We start from the raw sequence: 24963 nt of genomic DNA, 5'->3' as shown, positions 1-24963 counted from the left end.
CTGAAGGTTCCTCAGAAAATTGGAAATAGATCTACCTCAAGACCCAACTATACCACTCTTGGGAATATACCTCAAAGATGACCCACCATGCCACAGGAACAAGTGTTCCACTATGTTCATAGTGGCCTTATTTGTGATAGCCAGAAGTTGGAAACAACCTAGATGTCTGACAACAGAAGAATGGATACAGAAAATGTAAAACATGTTCTTTAAGAAAAATTTAGCATTTTCTCTGTGTGAACATGCCCTACAGGGAATTCCTGCTCTTGGCTAGTGGGCATTTTCCACAAAGGAAGCTGTGCCGGAAAACTCCATAGTATGCTTGGTGTTCTTGCTTCCAGTCTGTTTCTTTTGTTCACATTCTGGGCGTTCTCTCTTCCTGAGAAAACTCAGAATTTTCCAGACTGGATCACCTTCTCATGTTGCAAACCCACCTAACCTCTAGACATCCCCACTCCTACCCCCCTTTCTTTTTACACAGCTGTCACAACAAACTTCTCCTCATCTGCTACTAAGTGTATCAGACACTGTTGTGTGGGCTGCAAGTTGCTGACTCATTACCTGGGGGCTTTCCAATAGAATCAGATGTTATCCAAAACGTCTCATCTGTTTCAAAGGCTACAATTTCCTGCATTCTCTGAAGGGAAATCAAACGCATTGCATTTAGGAAACAAAGTGATCCCTCATAGATTTAATAGACCTCCAGGCAATTATGGGGTGATTATACTGAAGCTAGTGTTTTCTCACCTCATTCCCCATAACAATGAGTAGAATAACCGACTCTGGATTTTTCATCTTTACAGTGAAAGACATCAGGGAAATAAATCACAGACAAGTATGTGCTCCAAGGGGTCTATGCTTCTTTCCTGTCTTCCAGCCAAGTCATTTTTTTCAACTCTCCCCAAAGGCAGCCAGTCTCCCGCCCATCTACTTCTGCAGTCTCTACCTGGGATCGCAGATTCATCTTTATCATCCTTTAAATTATATATGCTTTGTCACCGGATATGTGCTTGTCTCTGTAAAAATTACCCTTTGAACAGATAAATTGCTGGTGAAGAAAAATCACTTTCAGCTGGTTTTTCAGTTGCTTTCCAGTTCTCTGCCCCAACCCCCTACCTGCCACCCCCTACCGCTGGGCTGGGATGAATTTTTGCTCACACCATGGTCTTTGTCTTACACTCCAAATTTGTCTCAGTGTCTCTCCAGTAATTTTTCTTTTTTACTTTTTTTTTCAGCTACCATTTTAATTTTCTGCTACCAAACACCTTCTATATCCCCCTGTGTCCTCCATTCCTAGAAAGCTTGTGTTATTAATGTTCTGTCTTCTCCATGTAATTTTACTGCCTGTGCACTGATGTAATGCAACAATGGTTTTAGTGTACATTGACTAAGCATTTTGAGTAATTGTTTTAGATCTATTACTGTGAATCTATTTAGCTTAACACTTTTCTTTTGCAGCCTTTGATTAATGTATGACCATTGGGAAAGAGGAATAAGCACATTTATGTCCCCTGACATCACTGAGAAGTACTTTCTCCTATAGCCACAGATGCTCAGCACTCCCTGAAGAAGGAGGGAGCACACTGTTGAAACAAATCTGTGTGCTCTCAAGCCAGTGTTTGCCAATGGTGCTATGTGGCAGCTTCATAGCAGAGAGCACATGTTAGGATTTAGGGAAAAGTATAATTGAACATCAAATTTTAAAACAGATTGGTGAATTATTGGTAGCAGCATATAGCTAGATGGTATTTTCTTTTTAAGTTCATGAAACTTATCAGCTGTTTAGTGAAGTAGTATTTTCACATATGTCTGTTTGACAGGTTTAATAGCAAATCTCACAACAAATGACTTGCTGAGCAGGCCTCCTTGGCTTGGGCTGATATAAGAACTGGGTGTTCAGGAAACTTCATTGGGAGGTTTTCTGCCTCTGGGTTTTTGAGATGGAGAGGTCTGTTTAAATCAATAGAAACTAAAAGGCAGACACCAGTGGAGATTGCTACTACCTCTGCCAGTGTTCCTTAGAACTTATTTGCCAATTTGGGGGGAGCAAGCATACTATTTATCCATAGCAATCCATGAGGACAGCAGCTCACAGTAACCTTGTTCTGGTGGATGGTGATCTCTAGATCTCTAAGATCTTTCTAGCTTCTGCATCTGCATCTCTGAAAGACTTTTGCATTTTGTCTGACTTAAGCCCATACTTTCTCCTCTGCTTCTTGAAGAGATCCTGCACCTTGTAAAAAAAATATATCAGTTTGAAGGCAAATGCTTCACTGGTTTTATTGGGAAAAATAAAGCACGTCTTATTACTCTTATTTTGGAAGGTCCTAGCACTAGAAAACCACAGCTTTATGAAGCTAGAATCCCATTTTCCTTCCTTTATTCTTCCTTCTCTAAGATAATTAGAACTTTAGAAATGCTACTGCTCAGGGATGCTTACTTAAATTTAGCTATGAATGGAATAGAGTATCCTTTTATGATTTATCTGAGCTTCTGCTGACTTGATATGCTTGGATGAACACTGGTTTTGTGTATGTGTACGTGTTACAGACAGCAGGTGCTGTTGTCAGGTCAATCACATTTGTGATCAGTCTTTTGCTACTGAAGGCCCCAATGATTGTCTTCTATACCTTTAAATTTAATTAACAGATTTTTGTAAGCTCAAAATACAAAGTCTGTTGTAAGGCTATTAGGTGATTTTCATTGTTATTTTATCCATATTTCTTCTCTTCAAAAGGAAGCAATTCTTTTCTTATTCATTTCTTATGAATAAGAAATGAATTCGTTTCTTATTCATGTATCTCACTCCTATTGTGAGGCAAGTCAAAAGAGAGTTGTATTCAGTTACCTGAATGACAATCATATTTATTTGTGAGCAGTATAAACATATGCCTGTTGTTGGATAAAGAAAAGAATCAGGGAAGTGAGCCCAACAAGTTTTTTAATATAGAAAAGTAAAAATGTTCAGCACTAAAATGTAGACAGTAGACTATCAGGACTCCCTTCCCCACTCTCCTCCCCAAAGAGTCAACTCTGGCTTATTAGGATTGGATGAGGAAGAAGGGAGAATGAAGACAGTTTGGCATGTACATGGAGTCATGAGCCATTCAATGCAGCTAGTGAGAAAAGAAGGTTCTATGGTTAGATCTTTCTCCATACATCAGGCCATCCCTTCAGAGATTCTTCTGGTCGGGCATCAGTATACCAATTGTCCTACTTCCATAATCCTCTGAGCCTCTGCTGTAGCTTTCATGACCTATGGAACCAGAAAGGGAATGTCATAAATACTAAGAGCTATCCCTTTGCTCATCTGTTAGGATTGATCTCTAACCCTCCACTCCCCCATTTCTACAAGACATGTGTGTTCAGTATGCTATATTAAGAGTGGTCTAAGTAATAGATTCTCTATCACAGCTCTTTGCAAAAATTAAGGTATAGCTGATTGATACAAATGAATCTCAGCCTAAGATGGGAGCTGGCATGCAGCAGCCCTTTCCTCACTCATTCTAACAAATAGACATAATTGTGTCTTTCTCCTTTGTGGCTATTTCCAGAAGAAAAAATAAGTGTGAGTAATATTTGTAGAGTTCTTTAAACTTTTTGCATGTCAGTCAGATAAATAGGTTTTACTCTTTCCTTTTGGAACAATTACAGAACACATAAGCCATTACAAAAACAGTACATAGCAATTCTGCTGTGCCCTTTTATTTCCTCAGGAGAGCTCATTGAGATTATCTCTGCAACTACAGTAATGTTAAATCCAGGAACTTGTCATTGATGTCATTTGTATATTGTATTTGGGCTTTACCAGCTGTTCCTATGGGGGCTTTCTTTGGTGTAAAATCTAGTATTATGCTTTTGATTTCTAAGTAGAAATGAAGGTGCATGTGAGAATAAAGGTTTGTGTTGGCTCTTTCATTTTTTTTTTTTCTGTACTGTCCCCCTGTCTCTCTTCATGTGAAAAATAGGAAAACTATTACAATTAGCATGGTTTTAATGTCTACTATATCAGTTAAATTTCTCATTGCTATGACAATATATACCTGATAAGAAGCAATTTAAGGGAAGTAGAGTTCATTTGGGTTTACACATTGAAGGTTTAATCCATCATGGCAAGGAATGCATAGTGACGGGGAGTTTGAGATAGCTGGTCACATTGTACCTATAGTCAGGAACTGGAGAACTGCGGTGGTTTCCATGTACTTGGCCCAGGGAATGGCATTATTAGGCAATGTAGCCTTGTTGGAGGAAGTGTGTCACTTTTGGGGTGGGTTTTGAGACTTTGCTCCTAGATGCCTAGAAGACAGTCTTCATCTGGTTCCCTTCAGAACAAGATGTAGCTTCTTCTCTAACACTATGCCTGACTGCATGCTTTCTGCCTTGATGATAATGGACTGAACTCTTCACCAGTAAGCCAGTCCCAATTAAATGTTATTTTTTTTTATGAGTTGCATCAGCCATGGTCTCTTTACAGTAATGAAAACCCTAAGACAAGAACAGACATGAAGTGAGGCCAGGTCATAAAACTTAGCCTACCCACAATGGCCCGCCTCTTAAGGCAAGGATCCAAAGATTCAATAATATGACATTTCAGAAACAGCATCACCAACTGTGAACTTAGAACTAGGTGTTCAAACACATGAACTGAGGGAGACATTTCACATTCAAATCATAACATTCTACCGCTGCTGCCCATAGGCTTATGTATGATCTTTATTAGTCCCATAGTTGACAAATACAGAGTCTTTTGAACTTTATAGAGGTTCTCAACTGTGTGCCTTCACAATAACAAAAACCTCACATAAACAAATACTGCATTATGAATATAAAATTGCATCAAGTGAACAATTCCATCCTAAAATGGAGGAATGAGAACATATGAAGATCAGACTGAAACAAGGCTGAAAACCAACAAAAAGATGGCAAACTCAGAAGCCTCATGGTACCTCCTTATGGAGGCTCCAATATTGCCAAATGTTGCCTGGCAATCATGACTTTCCAGAACCTTCTTCCAAGCCTTAACAAACCCTGTACTTTGGCATGTTTCATGCCTATACAATCAGTACTATGTGGAAATGATGTGGATGATACTGTCAATTTTGCTTACAGTTTGAGACATAGTCTAGCCTCCCAAGACCATAGTTGTGCTTGGCCCTGTATACTACTTCCTGAAAATTTATTTGCAGGTGTTTCAGTAGCATCCTCAGTTTAGATTCTTTCCTTTCAATGAATTTGCATTTCACAAGCTGAATCTTTTAATGGGTGAGTGTTAGCCTTAAGGGATCATCAGTGTCTATTTCCTGACAGAGAGCAGAGGTTTTATATCAATGAGGCAAGTCTCTGTAACAATTGAAGCTTCTTTCTCATTGCCCACCTTGTCTGCAACTTTAATCTTTCTTTCCTCAACCTCCAGGTACATATTGTTCTATCTTTCTGTTCTACTTGTTCTTTTACATTGTAGGCTTCAATATGAGCAGTGAGCAGTAAACATTATGTAGCCTTAAGTGCTATGCTGTCTTAGAATCCCCGTGCCAAACAAATATGTCCATTACTTTAAAATATAGATTAACTTACGTTCTAAGGACACATGCAGAATACAGCCGGATTCTTTGCTAGAATATGATACAAATGGCCTCTATCCAAGTTCTCAACAGAGTATAGTTCCATTCTGAAAGCTTGTGAGTGGAGCTCCCACAGTTTTCATTTCTGTCAGCATTAGTCTTTCAAACTCCCTTCAGAATGGCTCATTAAGCTCTGTAACATTCTTAAGGTTTTCTAACCAAAAATACAGATCTTACTCATTTTTCCAGCCAACCTGTTTTAAAATCCAACAAACTACATTGTCTATTTTATTATAGTAAGTACCCCACTCCTTATATTAACTTCCTGTATTTATTACTTTTTTGCTTTTAACATAATATTTTATTGATAAGATAGGGGATTTGCAGAGGGGAAACTGGGAAAGGTGATAACATTTGAAATGTAAACAAATAAAACATCAATTTTTTTAAAAAAGAGTTTGAGCTAAGGTGATTTAGTTAAGTGGTAGCAAGGAATGTAAAGAAAAGTGTGATTGGTATTAAATATTTCAGAAAATGTGTAATAAAGTGTTAGAGCTGAAATATAGCCTTTATTTTACATCAAACATATAAAGAGACACTTCAAATAAATTGTTCAAGTTCATACATCTAGAGAGAGACAGCCAGGACCAAGGCTCATGTCTCCTGACACCCACTGTAGAAGAAACTTATGAATATGCCCAGGTTTAAAGGAGCAAATCTATGTCTGGTTTGAGAAAAGTAATTGTGAAAGTGATGAATTGGAGTCATATACTTCTATTATGAAATAAGACTATTTGTTTGATGAGTGTATTCAGTTATTCTATAACTATTTATTGACAGATATTGTGCTTTTGTTTGTGTAAAAAGAAAAAACACATTTCTTGAGGAGAATATGTTCAATGAATTTTTATAAAAGTGAAATACTATCACTATTAAGTGTTTTATAGTTTAGCATGGTAACAGACACAAAACAGTAACATGTTGTGGGTAATAATCAGTTATACCTAAAACTTGGAGACTGATAAACTGTACCTTGCATCATGACCAATTTCTTCAGTGAGATACAATGAAATTCTACTTTGTGTAGAGGAAAAACATAAGCAAAATCAAAGACACATAAAGATTATCCACAAATGTACTCCATGGCAAACAGTCTGCTAGGGCTGCAACATAAAGACTTATGAAGACTAGCAAGTTATATTCACAGATGTGTGTTTCTTTATCAAAATCCTCTGGCTGGGTTGCTTTTAAAGAAGAGATTTGTTTTCATAATTCTGGGGGTAAGTAGTCCAAGTATCTGGTGTTCATATCTGCTTTCAAGGCTGAATTTAGTTACTATATATACCATAGTGGATGAGTATGGTGTCCTCACATGATGGAATAGACAGAGGGAGAAGAGAGTATTTAATAAAGGTACTAAATAGCACTTGTGGTAGCAGAACCCTTGTGTCTTAATCATCTTCCCAAAACAACACCTCTTAAAAATTGCATTGAGGATGAAATGTCAACATGAATTTTGGAGAAGATGCCACTATTCAAATCAAAGCAGAAAGCATAACTGTGATACTGAATAGTGTGAAACATATTTTAGACCTGAGAGTGATTCAATTGTATTTTATGAAAACAGCAGTCCAACTAGAAACCATACTAAATGCAAGATGGTGAAATTGGTTGGGGTGTGGTCCCAATATAAGATAAAGAGTTTCTGAGCTGGTGAAGTGAGGGTGAGGGTAGAAAGAAGTGGGATTAATCAAGAAGAAAGTCATCTATTAGTGCCAACTATTCATCTATTCTTCCCAAGAGAGAATCCAGTGTTTTTCCTAAGTAGTGACTAGCTCTGGGAATAGACTGGGATTGGGAGGTTTAGAATCAAAGAATCTGTGTCTGGTGCTGGATGTTTAGACTTTTGTGAGGACCAGGGAAACTATGTAGACAGTGTGTGAGAAACTGGGCTGTGGAACTATGTTCATAGACTAGAAGAGCATACAACTAGACTGACATTGGCTACAATAAATAGAGTGTCTTCTTTCAAGTAACAGGAATGGTACTGTTCTGCTGGTGGGTGATGAAGGATGGCTTGGACTTGTCCCTGTGGTTATAAATATAAAGAGAGGTAGCATCTATGCCTCCATCCTGATCAGGTGCTTCTATTTACATCTCTGTGTGAGACTGAGTCATAGGACTTTCTTTGGTTATAAGAGAAAGTGAGGAAGGGAGAGGAAGAGAATTGTTTAATTCAATTAAGTTCAATCATTAGTTCCCCACCTTGTGAAACACAATTCTTTAAAAGCAATTGCTTTAGGGTCCTAAAATGAACATCACAGATGCTCTAGTATATTTCTAAATAATCAGTTGTTATGGCTGTCATATAATGGGGAGATTTTAAAAATGTGATTTATAATGACTGATTTTTTTTCTTTTTTTTTTTTATTGGATATTTTCTTCATTTACATTTCAAATGCTATCCCAAAAGTCCCATATACCCTCTTCCCGGCCATGCTCCCCTACCCACCCACTCCCACTTCTTGGCCTGGGCTTTCCCCTGTACTGAGGCATATAAAGTTTGCAATACCAAGGGGCCTCTCTTCCCAATGATGGCCTACTAGGCAATCTTCTGCTACATATGCAGCTAGAGACACGAGTTCTGGGGGGTACTGATTAGTTCATATTGTTGTTTCACCTATGAGGTTGCAGACCCCTTCAGCTCATTGGGTACTTTCTCTAGCTCCTACACTGGGGGCCCCGTGTTCCATGCAATAGCTGACTGTGAACATCCACTTCTGTATTTGCCAGGCACTGACAAAGCCTCACAGGAGACAGCTATATCAGGGTCCTTTTAGCAAAATCTTGCTGGTGTATGCAGTAGTGTCTGCATTTAGTGGCTGATTATGGGATGGACCCCTGGGTGGAGCACTCTCTGGATGGTCCATTCTTTCATCTTAGCTCTAACCTTTGTCTCTGCAACTCCTTCCATGGATATTTAATTCCCTATTCTAGGGAGGAATGAAGTATCAAAGAGTTGGTCTTCCTTCTTGATTTTGTTGTGTTTTGGAAGATGTATCTTAGGTATTCTAGGTTTCTGGGCTAATATCAACTTATCAGTGAGTGCATATCATGTGTGTTCTTTTGTGATTGGGTTACCTCACTCAGGATGATATCTTCTAGCTCCATCCATTTGCCCAAGAATTTCATAAATTCATTGTTTTTAATAGCCGAGTAGTACTCCATTGTGTAAATGTACCACATTTTATGTATCCCTTCCTCTGTTGAGGGACATCTGGGTTCTTTCCAGCTTCTGTCCATTATAAATAGGACTGTTATGAACATAGTGGAGCATGTGTCCTTATTACCAGTTGGAACATCTTCTGGATCTATGCGAAGGAGACGTATTGCTGGATCTTCCTGTACAACTATGTCCACTTTTCTGAGGAACAGCCAGACTGATTTCCAGAGGGGTTGTATAAGCTGGCAATCCCACCAGCAATGGAGGAGTGTTCTTTCTCCACATCCTTGCTGTGGAGAAAGCATCTGCTGTCACCTGAGTTTTTGATTTTAGCCATTCTGACTGGTGTGAGGTGGCATCACAGGGTTGCTTTGATTTGCATTTCCCTGATGATTAAGGATGTTGAACATTTTTTTCAAGTGCTTCTCAGCCCTTCGGTATTCCTCAGTTGAGAATTCTTTGTTTAGCTCTGTACCCCATTTTATCATAGGGTTATTTGAATTTTTGGAGTTCAGCTTCTTGAGCTCTTTGTATATATTGGATATTAGTCCCCTATCAGATTTAAGATTGGTAAAAATTCTTTCCCAATCTGTTGGTGGCCTTTTTGTCTTACTGACAGTATCTTTTGCCCTACAGAAGGTTTGCAATTTTATGAGGTCCTATTTGTCTATTCTTGACCTTACAGCACATGTCATTGCTGTTCTGTTTGGGAATTTTTCCCCTGTGCCTATGTCTTTGAGGCTTTTCCCCACTTTCTCCTCTATAAATTTCAGTGTCTCTGGTTTTATGTGGAGGTCTTTGATCCACTTAGACTTGAGCTTTATACAAGGAGATAAGAATGGATCAATTCTCATTCTTGTACATGATAACCACCAGTTGTGCCAGCACCATTTGTTGAAAATGCTGTTTTTTTTCCACTGGATGGTTTTAGCTCCCTTGTCAAAGATCAAGTGACCATAGGTGTGTGGGTTCATTTCTGGGTCTTCAGTTCTATTTCATTGATCTACCTGTCTGTCGCTATACCAGTACCGTGCAGTTTTTATCACAATTGCTCTGTAGTACAGCTTGAGGTCAGGAATCGTGATTCCCCCAGAGGTTCTGTTATTGTTGAGAATAGTTTTTGCTATCCTAGGTTTTTTTGTTATTCCAGATGAATTTGCAAATTGCCCTTTCTAACTCAGTGAAGAATTGAGTTGGAATTTTGATGGGAATTGCATTGAATCTGGAGATTGCTTTTGGCAGTGTCTTAGTCAGGGTTTCTATTCCTGCACAAACATCATGGCCAAAAAGCAAGTTGGGGAGGAAAGGGTTTATTCGGCTTACACTTCCATTACTGCTGTTCATCACCAAAGGAAATCAGGACTGGAACTCAAGCAGTTCAGAAAGCAGGAGCTGATGCACAGGCCATGGAGGGATGTTATTTACTGGGTTGCTTCCCCTGGCTTGCTCAGTCTGCTCTCTTATACTACCAGCCCAGAGATGGTCCCACCCACAAGGGGCCTTTCCCCCTTGATCACTAATTGAAAAGATGCCTTACAGTTGGATCTCATGGAGGCATTTTCTCAAATGAAGCTCCTTTCTCTGTGATAACTCCAGCTGAGTCAAGTTGACACAAATCTAGCCAGTACAGGCAGGATAGCTATTTTTACTATATTCATCCTGCCAATCCATGAGCATGGGAGATCTTTCCATCTTCTGAGATCTTCTTCAATTTCTTTCTTCAGAGACTTGAAATTCTTGTCATATACATCTTTCACTTCCTTAGTTAGAGTCACACCAAGGTATTTTATATTATTTGTGACTATTGTGAAGGGTTTTGTTTCCCTAATGTGTTTCTCATCCTGTTTATATTTTGCGTAGAGAAAGGCCACTGATTTGTTTGAGTTAATTTTATATCCAGCTACTTCGCTTAAGCTGTTTATCAGGCTTAGGATTTCTCTGGTGGAATTTTTATGGTCACTTATATATACTATCATATCATCTGCAAATAGTGATATTTTGACTTCTTCCTTTCCAATTTGTATCCCCTTGATCTCCTTTTGTTGTCAAATTGCTATGGCTAGGACTTAAAGTACTATATTGAATAGGTAGGGAGAAAGTGGTCAGCCTTATCTAGTAACTGATTTTAGTGGGATTGCTTCCAGCTTCTCTCCATTTACTTTGATGTTGGCTACTGGTTTGCTTTATATTGCTTTTATTATGTTTGGTTATGGGCCTTGAATTCCTGTTCTTTCCATGACTTTTATCATTAAGGGGTGTTGGATTTTGTCAAATGCTTTCTTCAGCATCTAATGAGAGAATCATGTGATTTTTGTCTTTGAGTTTGTTTATAATGACTGATTTTTAAAATATGAACTCTACAGTAGAAAAAAAAGATAAATGAAATAGGTTCCTATGATAAATGTATCAGTGATAGAGGCAGGCACCAAGGGTGTAGTAGCAGTGTTTCAGTGTTACACATGGTATATGGTTGGTGTTTCAGCAGCTTGCAGTAAAGTTTTGAACAAAACAGCATAATTATTTCTTGAAAATATCTATTATCTTATATCTATATAAAACCATTTTGTAGTTCTAAGGCTGATAGAGTTATATTCAATGCTCAGCTCACAGGAGTTTAATATTAAAAATAAAAAAAATTAAAAAACCCCCTGCCAAGTGGGCTACACATTCCTGTAATCTCAGCATCTGGGAACTAAGACAATGGGTTTATTGTGGGTTTGCTGTGAATTCCCTAATATCCTCAGATCCATGATGACTATTTGGCCTTCTAGGGCTCTGTCACAAGACCTTGCCTCAAAATCAAACAACACAGGACAAAACAATGACAAAAACTATCAAAAAACAATAAAACCTATGTAAGCATACAAAAGTTTTTCTTACATAGGTTGCCATCCTTGTATGTATAGGTTTTTTTTCCTTTTTTAGATTTTTTATTAGATATTTTCTTTATTTACATTTCAAATGTTATCCCCTTCCCTAGTTTCCCCTCCAAAAATCCCCTATCCTCTTCCCCTTCCCCCCTGCTCCCCAAACCACCCACTCTCATTCTTGACCCTGGCATTCCCCTATACTGGGGCATAGTGACTTCACAGGCCCAAGGGCCTCTCCTCCCATTGATGATTGAGTAGTCCATCCTCTGCTACATATATAGCTAGAGCCACAACTTCCAACATGTATTTTCTTTGATTGGTGGTATAGTTCAAAGGAGCTCTGTGGGTACTGGAAAGTTCATATTGATGTTCCTCCTATGGGGCTTCAGACCCCTTCAGCTCCCTGGGTATTTCTCTGGCTCCTTCATTGGGGACCCTGTGCTCCGTCCAATGGATGACTGTGAGCATCCACTCCTGTATTTGCCAGGCACTGGCAGAGCCTCACAGGAGACAGCTCAATCAGGCTCCTGTCAGCAGGCTCTTTTAGCATCTGCCTAGTGACTGGGTTTGGTAGTTGTTTATGGGGTGGGTCCCTGAGTAGGGAAGTCTCTGGATGGTCATTCCTTCAGTTTCTGCTCTGAGCTTTGTCTCTGTAAGTCCTTCCATGGGTATTTTGTTCCCCATTCTAAGAAGGAACTAAAGTATCCACACTTTGGTATTGCTTCTTGAGTTTCATGTGTTTTGCAAATTGTATCTTGGGTATACTAAATTTCTGGGATAATATCCACTTATCAGTGAGTGCGTATCATGTGTGTTCTTTTGTGATTGGGTTCCTCACTCAGGATGATATCCTCTAGCTCCATCCATTTGCCCAAGAATTTTATAAATTCATTGTTTTCAATAGCTGAGTAGTACTCCATTGTGTAAATGTACCACATTTTATGTATCCCTTCCTCTGTTGAGGGACATCTGGGTTCTTTCCAGCTTCTGGCCATTATAAATAGGGCTTCTATGAACATAGTGGGGCATGTGTCCTTATTACCAGTTGGAACATCTTCTGGATCTATGCCAAGGAGACGTATTGCTGGATCTTCCTGTAGAACTATGTCCAATTTTCTGAGGAACAGACAGACTGATTTCCAGAGTGGTTGTACCAGCTTGCAATCCCACCAGCAATGGAGGAGTGTTCATCTTTCTTCACATCCTTGCCAAAATCTGCCAGTCTGACTGGTGTGAGGTGACATCTCAGGGTTGTTTTGATTTGCATTTCCCTGATGATTAAGGATGTTGAACATTTTTTTTAAGTGCTTCTCAGCTTATTCCTCAGTTGATAATTCTTTGTTTAGCTCTGTACCCTATTTTTAATAGGGTTATTTTATTTTTCTGTAGTCCAGCTTCTTGAGTTTTTATATATATTGGATATTAGCTTACACATCAATGTTGGCTTTCTATTATTTATGTTGTTTTTTAAAATAAGCCTTAGTCTGTGGTTATCTGACAGGGTGCATGGGGTTATTTCAATATTTTTGTATCTGCTCAAGCCTGTTTGGTGACCGATTATATGGTCAATTTTGGAGAAGGTACCATAGGTGCAAAGAAGAAAGTATATCCTTTTGTTTTAGGTTGAAATGCTGTATAAATATCTGTTAAATACATTTGTTTCATAACTTCTGTTAGTTTCAATGTGTCTTTGTTTATTTAGTTTTTGTTTCCAGGATCTGTCCATTGATGACAGTGGCATATTGAAGTCTTCCACTATCATTGTGTGAGGTGTAATGTGTGCTTTGACTTTTAGCAAAGTTTCTTTAATGAATGTGGATGCCCTTGCATTTGGAGCATAGATGTTCAGAATTGAGAGTTCATGCTGGTAAATTTTCTATTTGATGAGTAAAAAGTATCCCTCCATATTTTTTTTGAGAACATTAAGTTGAAAGTCGATTTTATTCGATATTAGAATGGCTACTCCAGCTTGTTTATTGGGACCATTTCCTTGGAAAATTGTTTTTCAGCCTTTTACTCTAAGATAGTGTCGGTCTTTGTTCCTGAGGTGCGTTTCCTGTATGCAGCAAAATGTCAGGTCCTGTTTATGTGGCCAGTCTGTTAGTCTATGTCTTTTTATTGGAGAATTAAGTCCATGGTTATTAAAAAATATTAAGGCAATGTCATTGTTGGTTCCTGTTATTCTTGTTAAAGTTGGAATTCTGTTCATTTGGCTATGTTCTTTAGATTTGTTGAAGGATTACTTTCTTGCTTTTTCTAGGGCATACTTTCCCTCCTTGCGTTGTAGTTTTCTCTTTATTATCCTTTGAAGGGCTGGGTTTGTGGAAAGATATTGTGTAAATTTGGTCATGTCATGGAATACCTTGGTTTCTCCATCTATGGTAATTGAGAGTTTTGCTGGGTATAGTAGCCTGGGCTGCCATTTGTGTTCTCTTAGAGCCTGTATGACATCTGCCCAAGCTCTTCTGGCTTTCATAGTCTCTGGTGAGAAGTCTGGTGTAATTCTGATAGGTCTGCCTTTATATGTTCCTTAAACCTTTTCCCTTACTGCTTATAATATTCTTTCTTTGTTTTGTACATTTGGTGTGTTGATTATTATCTAATGGGAAGAATTTATTTTCTGGTCCAAACTATTTGGAGTTCTGTAGGCTTCTTTTATTTTCATGGGCATCTCTTTCTTTAGGTTGGGGAAGTTTTCTTCTATAATTTTGTTGAAGATATTACTGGCCCTTTAAGTTGGAAATCTTCCTTCTCCTCTATACCTATTATTCTTAGGTTTGGTCTTCTCCTGTGTCCTGGATTTCCTGGATGTTTTGGGTTAGGATCTGTCTTAGTCAGGGTTTCTATTCCTGCACAAACATCATGACCAAGAAACAAGTTGGGGAGGAAAGAGTTTATTCGGCTTACACTTCCATGGTGCTATTCATCACCAAAGGAAGTCAGGACTGGAACTCAAGCAGGTCAGGGAGTAGGAGCTGATGCAGAGGTCATGGAGGGATGTTCTTTACTGGCTTGCCTCCCCTGGCTTGCTCAGCTTGCTCTCTTATAGAACCCAAGACTACCAGCCGAGAGATGGCACCACCCACAAGGGGCCTTTCCCCCTTGATCACTAATTGAGAAAATGCCTTACAGTTGGAACTCATGGAGGCATTTCCTCAACTGAAGCTCCTTTCTCTGTGATAATGCCAGCTGTGTCAAGTTGACACAAAATTAGCCAGTACAGGATCCTTTTGCATTTCGCTTTTTCTTTGATTGTTGTGTCAATGTTTTCTATGTTATTTTCTGCAACTGAGATTCTTTTTTCTATCTCTTGTAGTCTATTGGCTATGCTTGCATTTGTAGCTCCTGACTTCTTTCTTAGGGTTTCTATGTCTGGAGTGGTCTCCCTTTGTGATTTCTTTTTTGTTTCTACTTCCATGTTTAGATCCTAGATGGTTTTGTTCAATTCTTTCACCTATTTGGATATGTTCTCCTATATTTCTTTAAGGGAGTAATTTATTTCCTTCTTCTAGTCCTCCATCATCATCATGAGAAGTGATTTTAGATCCATATCTTGTTTTTCTGGTGTGATGGTGTATCCAGGACGTGCTATTGTGGGAGAGTTCAGTTCTGATGATGCCACATAACCTTGGTTTCTGTTGTTTCTCTTCTTATGCTTGCCTCCTGCCATCTGATTATCCTAAATGCTCACTGCCCTCAATATATCTGATTTGAGCCTGTCCTTCCTGTAATCCAGGTTGATTCAGAACTCCTCAGAGTCCAGCTTTCTCTGTGATCCTATGATTCAGGGATCCTCTTAACCTCAGATTCTGGGTGTGTCAGAGTTCTTGGCAGTCAAGCTTCCTTCAAGACCCTGAGATCCTAGTGTGACTGAGCTCCTGGGGTCCTAGAATCCTAAGATCCTGGGCATGTTCCAGGGCCTGGAAGTGGTACCTTCTCTGGGGATTGTGGGGCTGTCCAGTGTGTTCAAAACCAAGGTAAAGCTGCACTGACTAAAAGGAACCCGAGCTGCTGGCAAGGTGGGTTTCCTGTGTCCTTGCTCCTGCTTTCACATGCCCCTCACGATTGTTTTGGAACAGATGTTTTGTTCCACTCACTAGTGATCCTAAGATCCTGGGCATGCAAGGGTACCTGGGCCATGGAGAGTCCTCTGGGGGCCTTTTGGACTGTTCACTGAATTTGCACACACGGTGGCCCGGGCGTATGTATATTTCTAAATCTTACTATCAGCTTTCAGTCCACTCCCTTGCCTTTTCTATTTTGTTAATATATTCATTTTGTAATTTTTAACAGAACCCGAGACAATTTCAAACAATGAATTTTCAAGAAAAAATATTTAGAACTAGAAGCAAAAGATTATGCTTTGTTTCCTCAAAGTATACATCTACTATTAGGATATAATTCATAGTACAAGAAATGTTACATTACTTTTGGATTTGACTAGAAAGTAAAGAAAATGACATCCATAAGATTTTTTTCTGCTTTTATGAAAGAGACTATAGCTATGGCTTATGCAGGCAATATATGCAAAAAGCAAAACAAATTTTTCTAAAATATAAAATAGTGCTCCAAATATGCCTGAGACTGTGTCTGTATAATACACATACATGCATGTATGTGTGTTTAAACTTTCTGAAATCAAAGATGATACAAAATGCATTGTAAAAATAGCTGTTTAACATTTGAAAGATATGCTATTTCTATAGTGTGAATTCAAGGAAAAGAACAATTCAGTCTTCTTTGTATAGAGATAAAGAGCATTTAGAAATATTATGCAGCTTAAATTTAGACATTTTATGTAGTTCTATAGTTGCATGAAAGACTTCTTGATCCCTTTTTTCTCAATTAGTTTATTAGTATCTATGAGATTTTAAATGAAAAAAATGTTGAGTGTTTATATGAATAAATTCTTGTACATTGTCTACTTGTACATCATTTTTATTTCATCCCTCTGAGAAATTTATAGAATAACCTATAGGTAATAAGTAATGTCTCTTTTGAGATTTTGGAGGTATTTTACATGCTGTCCCTGCCCCGATATGGTCCTGAGTGGACTCTCTGTCCTCAAGGGCTAGGTGAACTGGAGATCTAAGGAGATCTTTTTCCTAACCTCATGGCGGTGTATGCATGTTCACATTCATTGCCCCCACTGCTACATCCCTCCAGGGCCTTGGTTAAATCTGTTTGGAACTTCATATGATGAATGTTTTCCTGGGAAATACTTTCTTTCTGTTGCTTCTGTGTTTTCTGTATTTTTCTTTATACTTTATCCATTGTTTGTCAAGTCCTTTGCTGTGTCTGGCTACATTTTGTAAAGTTTCCCTCCCTTTGCAGATTTGTTTCCTATTGAATATCAGTTCCATCTTCTCCATGTGCCCATCAGCAAAACCCTGCTTACTTTTGTGTCCCAGCTTAAGCACTGTACAAACTTCTTTTGTTTGTTTGAACCTTGCAACATCTTCAGTTACAGGGCTTTCTCTTTTGTTCCTTTTTATGCTTGCCAGTTCTTTAGTACTGTCTCTTATAGTTAGTCTCCAGTTTATAGTGGTTCAGTAAACTTTTGTCAAATGAATTGATAGAAGGAGTTAGGACCTAAAAGCAACTTAAGGGAAAGTTATAGTTTTTGATAGTTTGAGGGTAAAGTCCATCATGGTGGAAAAGTGAAAGTGCCAGAAGCTTGAAGCCAGTGGTCACTGTCACAATCAGGAAGAGAGACTGATAAATGCATGCTGCTGCTCAGCTTCCTTCTCCTTTGTAGTCTAGATCCATAGTTAGGGAATTAGTGAACCTTTTCTAAAAATATATAGTCTAGTGAAATATTTTCATTATTTAACAAAATTTAACCTTGTGATAATCATTCTTATAAGAAAGTCAGCTACAATGCAGAGTTGTCATAATTTTCACAATGATTAAATATTATAGCAAGTTTTTATTCTTGTAGATTGTTTGTGAAGGAGGGAAGGCTACTTCCATACTCTAAGGAAGCTAAGACCTTAAGAGATTAATGGCTTATTTATTCCTTAAATGAAAAGATCCTGAGTGACTATACTTGATACTGCAATTGAAAGTACAGTGATTGATCATTTATCTCACTGCATTTTGAGTTTGGGGAGACAGATTTATATACACACATAGCTGTTAACATTAGTTATGATGGAAACACAGATGGTAAACAGCTCAGAGGCTTGGTTGAGCATGGCTTCATGGGATGCTATTTTTAAAACATTCTCATTAAAGAGTGAGTGTAGGTGGGCATAGGGCTGGGAGAAGAGACTTGAAATGTATTAGAATGAAAGTAAGTATCAACCCTAAGTTTTGAAAGAACTGGAAATTTGAAGAACAATATAAAACCAAATGAATTGTTGATTACAATAAGGAGAAATAGATTTAGTTTTTCTAAATGCTACATCAAGGAGTAAAAACAAATGATTGAAGTTAATTATATATTTAAAGTAATCCAATATATCTGGAATACTTTTGTTTCACATTTACATCCTTAAATAAAAATAGTAGTTCATTCTGCACTTACAAAATAAAAAGTACCTCAGCTTGGACTACCTACAGTTCAAATAATGTTTGTCTACAAAATTATATATATATATATATATATATATATATATATATATATATATATATATATCCTCCCATGTGCTAGGATAAAAGGCTTGTGCCTGAGGAGTCTCCAATGCCCACTGAGTTGTCTTGGCAAGCTCTTGCTTGCTTGTTTGGTTGCTTGCTTCCTTCCTTCCTTTGGTTTTCGAAACAGGCTTTCTCTGTGTAGCCCTGGTTGTCCTGGAACTCAATGTGTAGACCAGGCTGGACTCGCAAGTGTTTCTCCTTCTTCTTCTTCTTCTTCTTCTTCTTCTTCTTCTTCTTCTTCTTCTTCTTCTTCTTCTTCTTCTTCTTCTTCTTCTTCTTCTGGATTTATTTATTTTATTTCATTTATGAGTACACACACACATACACACACACACATATATATGAATACATGCACACACACACACACACACACACACACACATATATATATATATATATGGAACAAGGAGAGTGAGAAGGAGAGAACGAAGGAGAACATGACAGAGAGACACACAGACAGATGAAGGGGTAAGGAAAGGCAAGTTTAAAGAGATGCCATTTTAAAAAGATATTGTCAGGTGCATTTGAAATGTATCTGCATAGCAGTTTATGTTTCAGACATGTGTAGATAGGAGTAATTTATAGAGTTTTGAATGTTTTGCAGACTACTATTTTTGTAAAATAAGGTAACAATGAATAGGATAAATGAAAGGAAATAAAGACACTTTTTTATTAGATTTGAAAATCTTGTCTTAGACTGCCCACTTTCTCCCTATCTATTCAATATAGTATTTGAAGTCCTAGCTAGAGCAATTCGACAACAAAAGGAGATCAAGAGGATACAAATTGGAAAGGAAGAAGTCAAAATATCACTATTTGCAGATGATATGATAGTACATATAAGTGGCTCTAAAAACTCCACCAGAGAACTCCTAAACCTGATAAACAGCTTCAGTGAAGTAGCTGGATATAAAATTAACTCAAACAAGTCAATGGCCTTTCTCTACACAAAGGAAAAACAGGCTGAGAAAGAAATTAGGGAAACAGCACCCTTCATAATAGTCAAATAATATAAAATAACTTGGTGTGACTCTAACTAAGGAAGTAAAAGATCTGTATGACAAGAACTTCAAGTCTCTGAAGAAAGAAATCAAAGAAGATCTCAGAAGATGGAAAGATCTCTCATGCTCATAGATTGGCAGGATCAATATAGTAAAAATGGCTATCTTGCCAAAATCAATCTACAGATTCAATGCAATCCCCATCAAAATTCCAACTCAATTCTTCAACAAATTAGCAAGGGCAATCTGCAAATTCATCTGAAATAACAAAAAACCTAGGATAGCAAAAACTCTTCTCAATGATAAGACAAGCTCTGGTGGAATCACCATGGCCCACCTAAAGCTGTACTACAGAGCAATTGTGATAAAAACTCTATGGTACTGGTATAGTGACAAACAAGTAGACCAATGAAATAGAATTGAGGACCCAGAGATAAACCCACACACCTATGGTCACTTGATATTTGACAAGGTAGCTAAAACCATCCAGTGGAAAAAAAGACAGCATTTTCAACAAATGGTGCTGGCACAATTGGCAGTTATCCTGTAGAAGAATGTGAATAGATTCATTCTTATCTCTTTGTACTAAGGTCAAATGTAAGTGGTTCAAGGAACTCCACATAAAACCAGAGATACTGAAACTTATAGAGGAGAAAGTGGGGAAAAGCCTTGAAGATATGGGCACAGGGGAAAAATTCCTGAATAGAACTTGTGCTATAAGATCAAGAATTGACAAATAGGACCTCATAAAATTGCAAAGTTTCTGTAAGGCGAAAGATACTGTCAATAAGACAAAAAGGCCACCACCAGATTGGGAAAGGATATTTACCAATCCTAAATCAGATAGGGGACTAATATTCAATATATATAAAGAACTGAAGAAGGTGGACTCCAGAAGATCAAATAACCCCATTAAAAATGGGGCTCAGAGCTAAACAAAGAATATCACCTGAGGAATACTGAATGGCTGAGAAGCACCTGAAAAATGTTCAGCATCCTTAATCATCAGGGAAATGCAAATCAAACAATCCTGAGATTCCACCTCACACCAGTCAGAATGGCAAGATCAAAAATTCAGGTGACATCAGATGCTGGTGAGGATGTGGAGAAAGAGGAACACTCCTCCATTGCTGGTGGGATTGCAAGCTTGTACAAGCCCTGGAAATCACTGTGGCAGTTCCTCAGAAAACTGGGCATAGTACTACCTGAGGATCCTGCAATACCTCTCCTGGGCATATATCCAGAAGATGTCCCAACCGGTAAGAAGGACACATGCTCCACTATGTTCATAGCAGCCCTATTTATAATAGCCAGAAGCTGGAAAGAACCCAGATGTCCCTCAACAGAGGAATGGAGTACTACTCAGCTATTAATAACAATGAACTTATGAAATTCTTGGCCAAATGGTTGTATCTGGAGGATATCATCCTGTGTGCGGTAACCCAATCACAAAAGAAGTCACCTGATTTTCATTCACTGATAAGTGGATATTAGCCCAGAAAGTTAGAATACCCAAGATACAATTTGCAAAGCACAAGAAAATCGGGAGAAGGAAGACCAACACGTTGATTCCTCCTTAGTATATGGAACAAAATACCCGTTTGAGGCATTACAGAGACAAAGTTTGGAGCTTAGATGAAAGGATAGACCATTCAGAGACTGCCCCACCCAGGGAGCCATCCCTTAATCATCCACCAAATGCAGACACTATTGCATATTCCAGCATGATTTTGCTGAAAGGACCCTGATATACCTGTCTCTTGTGAGGCTATGCTGGTGCCTGACAAACACAGAAGTGGATGCTCACAGTCAGCTATTTGATGGAACACAGGGTCCCCAGTGGAGGAACTAGAGAAAGTACCCAATGATCTAAAGGGGTGTGCAACCCTATAGGTGGAACAACAATATGAACTAACCAGTATCCCCAGAGCTCATGTTTCTAGCTGCATATGTAACAGAAGATGGCCTAGTCAGCCATCATTGGGAAGAGAGGCCTCTTGGTCTTGCAAACTTTATATGTTTCAGTACAGGGGAACACCAGGGCCAAGAAGTTGGAGTTGGTGTGTAGGGGGTGGGGGTGGGGCAGGGCCTGGAGGACTTTTGGGATAGCATTTGAAATGTAAATGAAGAAAATACCTAAATAAAAAATACAAAAAAAGAAAAAAGAGAAGATAATCTTGTCTTTGTCTATTTTGTTTTTCATAAGAGGATATCACAGACTATGTAATTAATAGTAAACAGAAATATATAGGATTACTGATTGGGAGACTGGAAAACCTGATAGAGGATTTCTTTTTTTTTTTTTTTTTGATTTTTAATATTTTTATTACATATTTTCCTCAATTACATTTCCAATGCTATCCCAAAAGTCCCCCATAGTGTGATAGAGGATTTCTTATCCTTTCATAACATTATCATAACATATCATATTGCAAAAGGACAGGAGAAGGGGTTAAAGAGAGACCAGAAGAGGTTATGATGAGTTCACTCTGTGATGTCAACTTTTGGTTCATTCAGAAGGGTAGAAGTTTTAAGTTAAGACTTAAACTTAAAGTCTCTCTTCCCAATAACTCTCTTGATGACAATTCTATTGGAAGAGGTAGTTGAGCCACAATGTCTACACAATTTAAAAATTGTCTGACTTGATATTATCCAAGCTTTCTGCTATGACAATCATTCTGTTTGAATTGTGTGGGGTGGCAGCCACTAGTCACATGTGCCTACTGAGTACTTGAAATATGTCAGAAAAAAATGAAGAATTGAATTTTAAATTCTGCTTAATGTTAATTTACTTAAACTGAACCCATGAGACTATTGGGTCCTAAACTGTGCAGCACTACACATACTTACCTGTGTTATTTATCATGGACTTTAACTTTCTGCAGTGCTAAATGAGTAGTACTGTTTAACATAGAGCTTAGAACTGGAAAAAATATTATATATTTCCAGTTCCTTAATCTCTCTGTGCTAGTGCTCCAGTTGTTCCTTATTTATTAAAGCAAATGTCATAAGAGTCTGCCTCATGAAGCTGAGTTACTGTGAGGATTAAATGTAATAACAAGAGCAGTGTACATAGAACAGCATCTGATACATAACAATAATGAAATAAATGTGTTGCACTGTTTTTATTATTAACCTGTAGATAATGTATAACATAGAGTTGAAGAATAACAAATCCTCATCTTTGTTTTTGCATTTGTTTTAGTTCTCTGCTTCTAAAAGTATATCACAGTTCCTGGAATATACCTGATATTCAATAAATATTGTTTAAAAAGAATTAGGTATCTTTAGTGGAAATGATATTAGTGAAAAAAATACATCTGAGATAACCTCAAAAGTCAAGTTTTCCAGGCAAAGAAGAAAGAGCCTATTTGAGCAGAGGGAAGGTGGCCACCCAGTTTGCTAGAGTTCCATTAAGGGGGACATGCAGCAAGCATCACTTTGACCAATGCGTTTTCTTCCCCCTCCTCCCTGTCCTCTTTGTAGCTCTCTATCTGTTTGTCTATCTCCCTCCGCCCCCTCTCTCTGTCTTTTAATAACAATATCCTAGATAACAAGTGACTCTACATATTTGATACATATCACGGTGTTAGTAAGGGTGAGTGTTCTTTGGCCTGTCTATTCATAGGAACTCAATTGTTGAATATGATGGGGGAAGTTGGACAATGGCTGGAAAAGGAAGAGGACAAGGAAAGCAGGCCATGTGTTATGGGCAGATGCCTGTGAGTTTTTTTTTTTTTTTTCCTAAAACTTGTTTCTTATTTATTTCTTTCAGGAAGAAAAGCAACTAGGAACAATGAGGTCCCTTTTCTTCCTGTTCATTGTCCACCTTTTAGCCTTGGGCTCTGGTAAAGCTATATTCAAGAATAGTGTTTCTCAGCGAACATTTCAAGAAATAAAAGAAGAAATAGCCAACTATGAAGATGTTGCTAAAGCAATTATCAACCTTGCTGTTTATGGTAAATACCAGAACCGGTCCTATGAGCGTTTGGGACTTCTAGTTGATACTGTTGGACCCAGACTGAGTGGCTCTAAGAACCTAGAGAAAGCTATCCAAATCATGTACCAAAACCTGCAGCAAGATGGACTAGAAAATGTTCACCTGGAGCAGGTCAGAATACCCCACTGGGAGAGGGGAGAAGAATCTGCAGTGATGCTTGTGCCTCGAATTCACAAGATGGCTATTCTAGGTCTTGGCAGCAGCATTGGGACTCCACCAGGAGGTACTGTGATTTTTAATTGGCTTTACTCTTTAACTTAATCCCTTCTCTCTTTTCCTCCTTCCCTCCCTTTAAGTTGTTTTAAATAAACACTTGGATTTCATGTAACCTGGGTTAGTTTTGAATTCACTATATATCAAAGAGTGACTTTGAACTTGTGATCTTCTTATTCTACCTCCCAAGTGCTGGGGGTTATAGGTATGTGCCCCTAATAACTGTTTTCTGTGATGCTGGGGCTTCAAACTTGCTAAGTAAGTGCTCTTCCATTGTACCCAGAGTCCAGCCCTCCTGTAATCTTTATACAATTGATATCTGCTTTCTTCTTTCTTTTCTTTTTCTATCTCTTCCATTTCTTTTCAGAAAGAAGCTATGCATAATGACTTTCAATAACATAGTATCAGTACCCTGGCTCCAGTTTTATCCAGCAATATAGTTAGTGGATATGGAATATATAGCCAATTAATTATTGTTCCCAAACAATAAAACTTGAAAGTATTCATAGATTAATTTACTGTGGTAGAAAAAATATTTTGTATTCTTTTTACTTTCTCCTATGCCAGGACCCAGTAGAAATGTATCAGTTTACTAAAAAAATCATTTTTAAAAATTCATGCACTATAATATCTATCAACTAGAAATATACATGTAATTATTTTTAGTATATTCACAAAATTTTTCAGAATAATTCTAGAACAATTGGACTGTAGAACACAGTCTGGATGTTCAATATTTCATTGCTGTCTCCCTCAGACCACATAATGCAGTTACGTTTACCCCTCTAACAGCAGTCCCAAGACCCAGGAAAACACTATCCTGCATTCAGTCTTTGTGTATTTTACCATTCTGGAAATGGTACAAAGATGGAACATACATTCTTTGGTCTTTTGTGACTGACATGTTTTACTCAGCATTATGTTTTTATGTCATCTGCATTGTAGCACATGTAAGTGCTACATTTTGTTGAGAAAAGGTATTTTATTTTAGTTTTCTTTATCAATCAGTGTCATCTTTTTTGCTGTTTCCACTTTTCCCTATCTTAAATAACACCATTATATACAATTATGCACAAGTTTGTGTGAATATGTTGTCATTAATATTGTTTATATAACAAGAAGAAGAATTTATGGGACATTTAATAGCTCTAGATTTACTTTACTGAAGCACATCAAAACTATTCTCTGAAAATTGCACCTTTTATATTCTAACTAAAAATGTATAATTGCTCCATGTACATACAACATTTATCTGGTTGCTTATAGTTACCTAACAGTAACTCACTGTGGTCTTGCTTTGCATTTTACTATTGACAAATGACACTTAGCATCCTGCCATGATTTTTATTATTGCTTTTTATTTTATTAATTTCTTTGTGTGTGTATGTTTGTATATGCATGTGTATACAAGTTTCTGTGTGTGCATATATGTGTATGTAAGCATGTGTGTGAAAAT

At 37.9% G+C, this 24963-nt stretch overlaps 1 protein-coding gene across 1 annotated transcript in view; it reads left to right on the top strand.

Moving 5' to 3' along the window:
* Cpq (carboxypeptidase Q) overlaps positions 1 to 24963 on the top strand; it is a 517237-nt gene that overhangs the window by 80940 nt on the left and 411334 nt on the right. Inside the window, exon 2 of the mRNA XM_021183241.3 lies at positions 23070 to 23517. Coding sequence (XP_021038900.1) covers positions 23091 to 23517 — 427 coding nt within the window. The 5' untranslated portion in view covers positions 23070 to 23090. The remainder of the gene's footprint in view (positions 1 to 23069; positions 23518 to 24963) is intronic.

Source organism: Mus caroli, unplaced genomic scaffold (assembly GCF_978045245.1).
Source record: "Mus caroli unplaced genomic scaffold, Mus_caroli_1 scaffold_16, whole genome shotgun sequence".
Lineage (NCBI taxonomy): Eukaryota > Metazoa > Chordata > Mammalia > Rodentia > Muridae > Mus > Mus caroli.
Note: the sequence above shows the minus strand (reverse complement) of the source record. Positions and strands in the feature narration are given on the sequence as shown.